This window comes from Macadamia integrifolia, chromosome 12 (assembly GCF_013358625.1).
Source record: "Macadamia integrifolia cultivar HAES 741 chromosome 12, SCU_Mint_v3, whole genome shotgun sequence".
Lineage (NCBI taxonomy): Eukaryota > Viridiplantae > Streptophyta > Magnoliopsida > Proteales > Proteaceae > Macadamia > Macadamia integrifolia.
Genome location: NC_056568.1, coordinates 9,672,456 through 9,685,074, shown reverse-complemented (window position 1 = coordinate 9,685,074; position 12,619 = coordinate 9,672,456). Strand labels below are relative to the sequence as shown.

The 12,619-nt window shown below is 36.3% G+C and overlaps 1 protein-coding gene and 1 long non-coding RNA gene across 7 annotated transcripts; one reads left to right on the top strand and one right to left on the bottom strand.

Moving 5' to 3' along the window:
* Positions 1-469: 469 nt before the first annotated feature.
* On the top strand, positions 470-4,495 carry LOC122058358. The gene is made up of 2 exons (XR_006133743.1): positions 470-840; positions 4,149-4,495. It is a non-coding gene; the product is annotated as an uncharacterized LOC122058358 (long non-coding RNA).
* A 902-nt stretch (positions 4,496-5,397) lies between these two features.
* Positions 5,398-9,688, bottom strand: LOC122057637 (structure-specific endonuclease subunit SLX1-like). Of its 6 annotated transcripts, XM_042619815.1 has the most exons (7): positions 9,309-9,688; positions 9,042-9,168; positions 7,694-7,907; positions 7,475-7,529; positions 6,802-6,940; positions 6,129-6,262; positions 5,398-5,965 (listed from the first exon to the last, which is right to left on the bottom strand). In XM_042619815.1, the coding sequence occupies exons 3-7, from the start codon at positions 7,719-7,721 to the stop codon at positions 5,920-5,922; spliced, it is 402 nt and encodes a 133-aa protein (XP_042475749.1). In that variant the 5' UTR covers positions 7,722-7,907; positions 9,042-9,168; positions 9,309-9,688; the 3' UTR covers positions 5,398-5,919. The 6 variants fall into 6 exon arrangements, 4 of the variants coding, with proteins under 4 accessions (XP_042475749.1, XP_042475748.1, XP_042475747.1 ...); XM_042619814.1 differs by having other exon boundaries at positions 9,042-9,688; XM_042619813.1 differs by lacking the exon at positions 9,042-9,168 and having other exon boundaries at positions 5,398-5,985; positions 7,694-7,898.
* Between the last annotated feature and the right edge of the window lie 2,931 nt (positions 9,689-12,619).

Genomic DNA, 12,619 nt, shown 5'->3' with positions numbered 1-12,619 from the left:
ATAAAAAAAAAATTGAAACCCTCACTTTTTTGGGGAAAAAATGTGGGTTTCATTTGAAATCATGTATTTAGTAATTATAAGTTATGACATTATTTTTAAGAGTTGAATGAACTAAATTTTCTAAACAAAAAATTTTAGGGGAATTTTTTTTTTAAAAATTAATTTCGGAATAAAAAAATAAAAAAAAAATAATTTTTTGAGAAAAATAAAAAATTTCCATGGAAGTTGTAGAACACTTGTTTTTACATAACATATAAAAAATCTAGAAAATTGTTGGTGAGAGTGTGAAGTGTTTATTTCAAACAACAAAAAATTCACACTTAAGTAGCCGTATCGTACCGATACAGTACGATACGGCTCAATACTGCACGATACCTTCGATACGTACCGATACTCTCGGGAATTTTCAGATTTTCAAAAGTTCGTATCGTAGAGTACGTATCGGTACAGTATCGGTACGGCATGATACGATAAGTACGATACGCTGATACACAAAAAGAGGCCCAAAATTTCCTATAGCATATCGGTATGTATCGTGCCGATGCCTATCGATACGGATATGTATCGGCCGATACGGCACGATACGCACCGATACTTAAAACCATGAGCATATGTTTTAATCACTCCACTACCAGCTAATATTTATTAGCAGTTCATAGTACTTGGTTCTGCGATTAAGGTTTCCCACTGAAAATCCTAGAAATGGAGAGTGTATACATAATTTTTTTCCTTTAATTTTTATCTAAATTGTTCATTGAGGATGGTCCCTTCTTTTTTGCAGGTCTCATTTGTCTGAATCATCCCCCCACCCAACCAGGCAGTGTGCACTCACCGCTTAAGGTTTGATTTTATTCAGTTATTATTGCTCCATGTTCACCGTATTCCTTGATTTGATTTCTGTTTCGTTAATTGTTGCACTGAATTTGATTTCTTATTTGATGTAGAATTTATTATTAGTGTTTATTCAATTCCGGCCATAAAATGATCTCTTGACATCCATGATGCTATCTCTTGACGTGTATCATTCAACTAAGATCGGTTGAGTTTAGGTTGATGGATAGCATTGACAGGATTTAGTAGACCAACACTAACTGGGCCTGGGGAGGGGTTGGTAGATCAGGTTAGGAATTGCTAGCTACAATTGAACTTTTTCTCATTCTTTGGGGATTTTCTTTCATTGTGCAAATGTTTGGATATGCGATAATCTTCTTCAGCCATTTTAGTCCTTGTGATGGTGAGGATTTGACATTGTTAGAGAGAAACAATAGTTTCTTGCTTTATTGGAATTTCCTATTAGAGTTTATACAACCTTTCCATAGGTTGTGTTTGTATGATATATATTATCTGATAAACTGGCGGAGAGCTGCTAAATACAGGTTAATGAGGTGGCATTCAGCTGATGTTGTAATGAATGAATGCCTAGAGTAGGAAAGATAGATTTGGAAATAAGTACATTAAAATGAATTTAGGAGCTGCTTTTGCACCCCAAAAAAATTCAGGAGCCGCTTCAACAAGAGAAAGGATATATGGAAGCATGGTTGATATGGCTTGCATAAAGGCAAAGGAGGCCATTAAATGCACCAGTAAGAAGTGATGTGGTGCTAATTTCATTTGGTAGAAGGATATGGAAATTGCTTCGGGAATAAAAGGAGGACAAGGTGTTCTACTTTAGAACCTGAGTTGAAATGGTGACAAAGAACATGACTACTTTTGATTTAACTATGGTTTTCAACAGGTTGAAGAGTGAAACAGTATTCTTGTAGCTGACCTCCATTTGTTGAGACAAGGTTTATCTAAGTTTAAACTGAACTGGTGGGAAACTGAGGATAATTCCAAATTCCACCTGTTGGGGGGTCTTTTGCAGGGAGAACAAATAGTAAGCATCACTAAAATCAATGGTGCACCAACAACTACTTCAGAAATCATGCTACAAGAATCTTATTTGCGATTTAGTGATTCCTTTTTATGTTGGACAATGACTTTGGGTTCAAGGTCTTCAAATCTGCTTTCACTATGCCAATTAATGTTATTTTGAGTGTTGCATTTTTAGGCCAAGCTTGTATAATGTGGATTGTCTCTAACAGGTTACTACAATTGAATGTTGCATTTTTGTAAATGGGCTATTACCCAATGATATAGTACCCTTGTGGGGTGCTGGCCATTGGTCTTTGTTGTTGTTGGCATTGTACTATGCGTTGCTCTTTCACTTTCTCTCACTCGCTCTAACAAAATTCTTAGTTATTATTAAAAAAAAAAAAATGTTGCTGCTTTCAACTGATTAAGGATATTAGATTTTGAAGCTCTGTTCAGGCTCAAGAAATAGTGAGGAGCTCTACCTAGGCATCACTAGTTGCATCTATGATGTGCCTTCTTTCTTGCTTTTTGGGGAAGTATTGATCCCTAGGAGCAGCTTAGCCTAAGAGGTAGGGTATGTGGACTTCCGCTCATAGAAGTCCATTTGGATGTACTTTTGTTTGGAGAAATGTTTGTATAATTGGTCACTAATGAATTGCCACTACTGGTCATTAGTGCTAATTACCAGTGGTTATTTCACAAAAATGGAATTCTTAGTCTTATTGCATCTTTACTTGACAACTCTACTTTATGGGTCTTTAGCTCAATTGGTAGAGCACTTGGAACATGAGCATGTCTCAATTGTGTTCTAAGGGGATGGTGGTTCAAATCCACAAAGACTCTTTTGGTTCAACTATTTATAACAAAGTTAGTTAAGGCAATCATGTAGAAATAGGTGTCGTTATGGTAAATGATTTTCAAAGAATACTTGAGAGGAGCAATTAGAGGTGTGTTTTTCTTGTTAGTTCATGTTTAAAACTTGCTACTTGTTCTGCGAAGCTAGAATGCTACACTTGTCACATCTCTCTTTCAGAAGCCGGTAGTTTCAAAGATTCTTACCACCCCCTCTCTCAGGTGGATTTTGAGAACTCCCTTTTCTGCCAATGCTCAAAGAAAGACACTTTAACTACAAAAATTGTAACTAGTTTTATTCTTTCTCAAAGAGCATCCTAATAAATGAGTTGTAAATCCTTGATATGGTCGTATTTGTGGAAAGCAAAAGGTCATCCTAAATCCAAATATTTCCTATGGAAATTGTTATTGAATGGTGTTCACACTAAAAGTACCTCAATCGTCTCTTTTCTTTACCTAATGATTGTCCCTTCTGTCATCTTGATCGAGAAATTGATTGGCATTTGTTCCTTTCATGCCAATTTTTCAAACATACTTGGGCAGTTGGGGGTATTAGGTCTTACAAATGAATATCTTCGAGGGGAGTCAACTTTCCATACATATTTGGGTAGTTGGGGTAGTGGTACAACAGGGGATGTAGAACTATAGAAGTGGCCATGGGAGGCGTTTCCTTGATTAGTAAACATGAAAGGTAAAAGGGTATAGGGTAAAAAGAGAAAGTATGGGGTATAGGGTATTGGGGGTATAGAGTATGGGGTATAAGGGTTATGTATTGGATATGAAAGTGTAAGGGTTTACAACCCGATACATTTATGGCCCGACCTGACCGGCTCGATTAATAAATATGTCAGGCTCAAGCTCACATGTTTATTAAATGGACACTCACGATGCAGGTAGCTAGTCCGTAGGGCACCTGACTGAACCGATCGACTATAGGTCTGACTTGAACCAACTCATTGTAGCCCAACCTAGCCCACTGGACCCCCTTTATTAAAAAACAGCCATAATCTCATATCATTTTCTCTTCCTTATTAAAGATTTAGGTCATCTTCTATTATGATTATTTTTTGTATAAAACTATAGTGATTTAATGTTCAACTTGAATAATCATGAGCCTTCATTCATGGTTGTTCAAAGATGTGTCTTCCCTGTTAGTCAGTTTGTGGCTAACTTCTTAGCAACCAAACATGGTCTCTTATCTGCATTATGTAAATATTAATCAGCATACCAAGAGTACTTGTTTCTAATATCTTTAACTTTCAACCAAATTACTTGACAAGTGAATGCAAATCTTCTTTTGGTGGGTGACATGAAATTTTCTTCAATCTTGTCATTCTCTCTTTACTTATTTCTATTGATTGAAACTTTACATTTTTACTTATTTATAATTACTTGGTGATGCATGCTCAAAGAGAGTTGATTCCAGCTTTTTTCTATAACAGGTCAAGTGTGTGGCAACAGTCTTCCCCCAAAGAGATTTTCCGGCAGCCTATTTCAATGCTTTTTGAAACAAAGTCTTCTTGAAGTTTGGGGTGTTAGATGTACAGGGTTTACTCTTTAATTCCAGGAGGAGTGGAAAGCTTTCATTAGTATGAGAATTCTCTGTGATTGTTCATTTGGATGGGAAACAAACTTTTATGCTTCTACCGCCTCTCATGCTGTTGAAGAGTCCTTCAAGATGGGGTGATATCTTGCATCTGGTTGGTTTGAAGTTCTTGCATTTGTGGAATCTGATGCCGAAAATGCCCTTGGACCTTTAATGATTATTGAGTTGGCTTTTTCTTACCAAGGAAGGTGGATCTGACTAGGGGTGTCAACCGGTCGGGCCAGTCCAGTTTCGGTCGGGCTTAATCGGGCTTGAAGACTTTCAAAGGCTACACCGTGTCCGCCCATTTAACTAATCGGGCTTAGTTATTGAGGGCATGGTATGAGTTATATTCGATCGGTCGGCCTCAGGCTATAATCGGGCTACCTTAATCAAGTTTTAGTCGGGCCTTAACCGGGCAACGGACATGTTTAATGTTAAACGGGTTTTAACCGATTTTTAAACGGGTTCTCTTTAAAATGTGCTCTTATATTCCAGCCCACTCATGTAAGCCCAAAAAAATGACAATAAATCAATAAATGATACCAAATATAACCATTATTTAAAATGTGAACATGTCTTTACTTTTTAGTTTTTACTTTTTAATTTGGAGGGTAAAATAGGTATTCTACAATCATTAAAGGGTCGGGTTAGGTGCACAATAGGCCAATCTCGATCGGCTGTTAAACGGTCGGTTCGTCGGGTGCCCGACAGTCCAAGTAGCAAAATCGAGATCGGCTGTTTATAAACTGGCCGGCTCAAGCCCGACAAGTTTAATAATCGATCTGGGCCGGGCTGATCTATAAACGGTCGGTCCCAGTCAGTTTAGTCAGGTCGAGCCACGAATTGACACCCTTAGATCTGACAAATACTTGGTTGTAAAGATATGTTGATAATGTTGAAAAAAGAAATGTTATAAGGTGTGATACCATACACTTATTGAAAAAAGGAATTTTTACAACGTGTGATACATCGGAGAAACAAATGCTTTATTCCAAGTCAAATTGCTTTCATCTTTTCAATTGCAGGTTACATGTCCAACATTTCATAATTGAATAAATTTAGGTAACTTAATAATCTTGGGAAGAATTTGAAAAGTTATCTTCTTACGACGTGAATACACAATCCGGTTAGGACTGGCAGTTAACAAATTTATTATCTCAACTTCAGGAGAGGAAAGAAGACCATCAGTTGATCGATGTTGATCATCATCAGCAACTTCTGATGTTTGCAATTCACCTTGCTAACCTAATTTACTATCAACCTTCTTAGTCACCTCAAAGATATCTCTATCCTCCACCATTTCTTCAGTGCCTAAGGTGCTGGTTATACTACAATCACCAGAAACAACAGGAGTCATGTGATCTCTTCTTTTTGGAGTGAAGGGGCCCCTAGGCATCCCAATTCCAAAACTATCGTCATCTTCCATCCTTCTGGTCTATACATGAGCACCAGTCATTTCAAAGCTACACTGATATTCGGCAAAATTGTAAACTTGTGTATCCATCTCTGTTACTGGACCATCATCACAATCATTTTTTCAGCCTCCTGGGTATCTTCATTATCTTCTAAAATCTGGCCACCTCCCATATAGCAAGGAAGTTCATCCATCGTACAAACTTGGACCTTTATATGCACTGGCAAGGTTGGAAATCTAGCAGAATGTTTGAGGTACTTTGTCGAGAAAAAGTTTACTGTGAGGTTCAAATTGATGAAATGAAAGGAAAAATCTTAAGAACAGATAGATATAGAAATCGAGAGAGAGAGAGAGAGAGAGAGAGAGAGAGAGAGAGAGAGAGAGAGAGAGGGTGGGGGGAGTTTCTAGGAGATATTTTACCTCTGCCATGCAAGAAGATTAACCATTGCATATGCAAGCTTGATCTTATTAACAATGCCAGCAAGGGATTTGAATTCTCCAACAGCTTCTCTAACAACCAATGACTTATTTGTATGCTGCCAGGCCCACTCAAACTGCAATCTCAGCAGAGAAGTACTTAAGTATTATCAAATAGAGAAACTGAACTCTTCCAAATTACAACAGATGGCTATGATTCAAGTGGTTGACAAAATTTAACCTCAATTCTTTATATCCCTTACCACATACAGAAAAAACTCTGGTAGAAAAGTTACATTTATTCTCATAATTATCCAGGTAGGAACTAAAACACGGCCAACTAGAAAAATATAAGTCCATACACTAGAAGGTTAGGATTGAACAATTTTAATCAACAATATGGAACAAATCTTCTATTCAGTGCAGGATAGGAGAAACAATAGTGTGTAGTACATAGGTCGCAGATGCAAAATACTAGTTTACCAGAAGTTCAATAACATTTTAAAAAACAAAATAGATGAAGAAACAAAATAGGCGAAGCACTTCCAATTGAAAACAATAAGGTAAGATTTTCTACATAGCCATGAAAAATAGGAATGCCTTAGGGCCATACCAAACAAATTTCAACAAAAGAAACTCCATCACAGAAGACATAATTAAGGTTTAGGATAAATACCTGGAGTGTAGAAACCATAGTTGGGAAACCATATATGCATAATACCATTTCCCAAGGGCACTTCCTCTTTGTCCTCCAAGCACCACTTGTTATTTCACCATTATGCTGCCTAATCCGACGACGAGGGTTGACTGTAAACCTATAATTGTGCAAATAATTATGTCTTATCAGTTCAGTGATGGCACAATTGTACCATAAAAACTCAATTTTCAATTTGGGAAGATATCTACTCGACGAGAGAGAAAGAGGGCATAGTCTTAAACATACTATGGTCCCTAGGAATTAAATCTTGACCTAGGGTTTCTGAAAACAATTTCAGGCATGGGAAAGATTGAAGTCGAATATGGATTTTAGACATGGACTTCAGAACTCAGAAATTGTCTTTTATTATAAATCGAAACTCAATAATTTTCAGTTTTAATCCGAAAAATCAAGAAAACTAAAAAATTAAAGGCAAAAGCATATGACAACCTCAGAGATTCGAAGCTTAAAATCTGAAGTAAAACTAAAGTGTATGAACTGGCAACTCATGAATCAAAACCCTAAACCCATCACTGAGAACCAATAAAGCCAAAAATTCATACAACAGTTAAGCAAATAAGCTGAAAAAGAAAATGAAAAAAGCACAAGCATGGAAGAAACTAAGAACAGATTTGTATCTCTGGGAATTTACCGTTTCTCCGCCAGGCACTGACGGAAAAGCAAGAGCAGATCGGAGCTCCGTTCACCTGAAAAAGACAATAAGTTAGAGCTCCGACGGCCGTCTTGTTCAGCTTACCCTTTCTCATCACTACAGGTATAAAGGGCAAAAGGAAAAGCGATAACAAGTGGGGAAAGAAAACAGAAGGGAAAACCAAAAATCGTAAACCAGATGGTAAAAGGCAGAGATTACTTGCAAGCAGCGACCATTGGTGGCTCATGGACAGCAACGGTGACAACAAAAATATTATCCAGCTCCTTTCCCCCCTCTCTCTCTCTCTCTCTCTCTCTCTCTGCTCAGTGCTCTCTGAGTAACTCAGTCCCAATACTTCAAGTCTTAAGGAAGGGGATGATTCACCGACCAACGACGAGAGCTGCCGGAGCGAGGGAAGAAAAACCTGTGTGAACTGGAGGTCAGGGAAGAAATGGGGTTTTGAGAAGAAAAGAGTATTCAGATGTTTCGATTTCTTCAATCTTGATCCATATACGTATATATGTATATACAAATAAGGTCTACATAATTGTCTTTCATATTACTATATATAATGTTTTATTCCAAATCAACGCATTATATCTTTGTATTTCAGATCCTACGATGTAAAAGAAACCCCTCAAAAGATACCTATACCATATTTTATACTATGAAAGTTAGATACATATCCTATACTAATTCATCAAAGGGCAAATAATCAAATTGTTTCATCGGACCACTAATATTCGCTAGCATACCTTATTCCTAGGTAGTCCGTTAGCATGCCCAGCCTTTTCCCTTGTAAGGGTTTTATTACCTATTTTTGAGAAATCATTTGTAACAATAAATTATGGAGTACAAATAATAACCGTTTGGTAACTATTTAGATAATAGATTGTATAATTAGAAATAGGTTTGGTAATTCCTACTTATAGAATACATTCTCAATACATAAAACTTCTATTGTACACAATGGGATTCCAAGTCGTAACATATCATTCTGACACTCAATCAAACACTATGTGGGCACTATTGGTCATCCCACATTCAAATTCCCCCTACCCAGTTTCCTACGCATGCTTCTCCAACCTCTCTCCAAACATTTCTTATGGTGACTTGGGCTTGCACTTACCCAAGGTGTTGCAGATTAGCACTGTAGGAGTGGATTGATAGGCATCTGATGTTCGTGGAGGAGATTGGGTTGAAGTGGAAATACCTTGGTTGAAATTTAGGGGAACAGAGGCGGCGTATTTGGCTCTCCCTTTGGCTATCAATGCCGCCTCCAAAAACCCATTTGTTCAACATTAACTTCCAAGTTACTGACCAGAGGAAGAAGATTAACAACTACCCGTTTGTTCTTCTAAACCATCTCAATTAAGAAGCTGAATCAGAAGCCGAAATGGGTTCTCCCCTAAAAATCTAGACTTTTGTAAAATTCCAATCCATTTCTCACCTGTCAACTGCAATAGAAGAAGTTTAATGCCACTGTCTCTTTAAGAATAGAACGAGCGCTTCCTTTAGTAATAGAAATTCATGGATTTGAGTGGGTTTATGAGTTATGTCACTCTACCTTTCAATTCTCAGTAAAAACTGAGCAAACCAAGTCACAGTCTCTCCGTCTCTTTCTCCAAGTGGCAACAAAACATAGAGAAGCAATGGGACAAGAAATCCAAGAAAATTTTCTTTCTATAGTGTTCCTACGATTGAAAAAAATATATAATAATAATAATAATAAAAGGAAAATAGAGCAATACAGAGATAGAAATGACTAAAATGGCTGATTCTGCAATACACCCACAACGGAGAGAAGAAGTAAGAAAAGGGGTAGCAAGAATACAAGCCAAAATTGGAACAGCATGGTAAAACCCATCAGCTTCTTTGTGATTTTTGCGGAGAATCAATGGCCATCTTGTACTGCAGAGCTGATACCGCCAAGTTCTGTTTCTCCTGCGACCATAAAGTCCATTATGGGAACCTGCTTCCAGGAAGCATAATGTTTGTGATTTGAGCCCGGCTTCAATTTTCTGTTCTTCAGAAAGTCAGTCTTGTTATCTACCAGATCTGTGATTGGGACACCCATGGTCAATCATTGGTTTATCACATTCGCTCATCCATAACGTTATCCTTTGTGGGAACTATGGATCTTTCCTCATTCACAGTAATGGAAGGCCATGGATGCATATGTGAACTTTTGATGTCATGTGGAGCTCAAGATCGTCTCTCATCTCTAGCAATGGTTGAGACTTGAGACACCATGACACCAGGATTTTGCAAAAAAAAAATCAAATTTACTAAATTACCCCTGATTTTTAATCGATATAGCACGTGTTATTTAAAGATGTAGCGCACAAATCATAAGAAATGGTTTGTCGCTTCATCAATTTGTGATTTGTGATTTATTTTGGTTTATGAGAAATAAAAATAAGTACAATAAATCATACCAAACAGCTATGAAAACAGAAATAAGTAAGATAAATACAATAGAAATCAAATTAAAAAGAGCCTTAATAACTAACATTTTCATTTTCATCAACAGCCGTCACAACAAGTACAATCTACTACCCTCCAATCCTTGTCAAATTTGTTTACATGTTATGACTTTATAATAATGATATGTGCATGGATTAAAAATTTGAATTTCAACATGAGTGCATGGCTGGGCAACTTACTTCTTATACAATGGGGAATGTATCTCATTCACAACCGACTACTTGATGGCAAGAGAATTCAATCGAAGCAACTACCAGAGGCTTCCCCCTCGGAGTTCAACATGCACAGGTGAAGGGTTGAAAGATAAATTAAGAAATTTGAAGTAACTCTAAAAAACTTGATAAACTATTTTTTGACCGAACAACCACTTCATGGCCTTAAAGCATAATTCCTCTTTTTTTAGATGTTTGTAACACGCTTTCTACATTCTCTCTTTTCCTTATGTCTATTTGTAATCCAAAAAATGATGTTTTTTTTACTTCTCTCTGTTAATTTTAATATTATTTTTATTTTTCGATTAAACGAAAAAAAGAAAAACAAAAAACAAAAAACTTAGTGAGTTGACCAGGAAATCCAACAACTCACCAAAAAACTATTTGTGATATTGTATACTACCCCAATAAGAAGGTGTTATGTGCAGAAGAGGACATGAGAGAAAACGGGGAAAATAAAAGAAAATAAAAAGAATAATGTTGGGCTATACTGACGAAGTCGGACGTCTAGCTTGGATCCTCTATCTTAAAGACAATTAAGGAATTCAATAACTACCTCCTTCATTATCTCTTGCTAAATAAATGGGCACATGGAATAGCATTTAACAATACAAGCTCCAATCAGTTACAACTTTCCCTCCCTCCCACTAGTTCCACTCAATTATATCTTCTCATACATGTTTCTTAACCATTCAGGTTCACCTATTCAGTCCATATAAGATAACTAACTACCCCTATTGCATTACTAATATATAAAAATAATAATCTACTACTTACATAAGAGAATGTGGTGACATATAATGATAATTAATTTTTTTTGTAAGAAGAGAAAAATTCATAGAAATCATAAAAGAGAATATTCATCATGACAAGCTAATGGGGAGGGGATCGAAGTTCTCCTTTTGAGAACCCAAGAAGCTAACATTTTTAAGAATTCAATTGTATCATCATCTGGTGCATCTGGTGGTTTAAGATGGAAATTAAGTTTAGTCTATTAAAAGCTGAATATAGTAATAAAAAAAAAAGGTGGATTTCATGTATAGGCCAAGTGTATGTCCTGTAGTCAGTCAAAAAAATTTGGAGAGTTTCAGAATCGGTCCAAATGTCCCCGCGATGCCATCCTTCCTTCTTCACCTGCTTCACTCCCAAGAGCAGCCCTCGTAGGTATGCTCCAGCGGTGTTGCCTATCATGATAAAATTAGCTTTAGATAAATCAACATTATTGTCATTGATTATACAGTGAGTCCAAGCAGAAGTTGTATGAAATTGTGTATTTTAACATTGATCATTTCTTCTATATCCACTAACTCTGCACCTGAAACATTCTAGGATCCCCTTGTTTCATTGAGTTTCAATCATGATTTAAGCCATATAGATTTTTCAACTTTAGTATTATACCGCCAGTTTTGTTTTACATCTTTTATAAATCATTATACATATTAAAGCATTTTTTTTTTCTGGTAAGAAAAGTATACATATAACATCCATTTATGTAAGAACATGTATAGCCATTATTATAGCCTACAAAAGGCCACACCATGGTATGCTTCTAACCCTCAGTTCCAAATTTAAACACTAAAGCTTTGTTCCATATTCCATTTCTCTGGTATTATTATTTTCGTTTTCAGTTGTTTTGATTATGAAACCCTGAATCTAGTTTATTTTAATGTTAAGCTAGACTTCCGTAGTATGAAAAATTAGAAAGACTGACATTTTTTTTTGCAAAGGAAGGCTGAATTAATTCTAGTTTAAATGTGCATCCCTATTGGTTTTCTATTTCATTATCTTCCTTCATAGATCAACTTAATAGTGAGTGATATTCACATTGTTATCATAAAAAAAAAATTATATTAGCTGAAATATGGTAACAATATTTTTTTGTATATATAGTTTTACACCAAATACAGCATTACACTTCCCTAAAACTAGGCTATGGTTATAGCAATGGGATACACATTAGCTAATCCAGCAATTAACGTAGTAAAAGATGCTAGTGATTTATCCACAAATTAAAAAAGTAGGACGGCATCCATATTTCAACCTGTTGACACATGTGAATTTGTTCGTCTCAATCATGTGTCGATATTGTTGCTCGTTATCATCATGGATGCCACTGGTTGACTTGTTTTACATGAAATGCCCTAATGATGCAAGAGAGAGAAAAAAAAAATTATGAGACAAAGATGCCACAAAGAGAAACTAATCCCAAAAAAACAAATAGGAAAAAAAAAAAAAAATACAATAACTCTTCTTCCCCCGCCAAATAGAGACTTGAGAGAGACTGAAAATCTGATTTGGATACGTATTCAGGATTTTATTTTTAGAAGGATACACTATAGAAAGAGGAGAGGGGAAGGTAACAGCCAAGAGGTCTCAATTTGCACACCACTACCCTCATCAACTGCACGTCAATCAACAGCCCACCCGTAGTGAGAAAGAAAGAGAA

Coding starts and splice junctions, on each gene's coding strand:
- LOC122057637 (XM_042619812.1), bottom strand. CDS start 9,341: ATGGGTTTTACCATGCTGTTCCAATTTTGGCTT. Junction 7,530..7,693: donor CCAATGGTCGCTGCTTGCAA/GTAATCTCTGCC, acceptor TGTCTTTTTCAG/GTGAACGGAGCTCCGATCTG. Junction 6,263..6,801: donor CTATGGTTTCTACACTCCAG/GTATTTATCCTA, acceptor CTGAGATTGCAG/TTTGAGTGGGCCTGGCAGCA.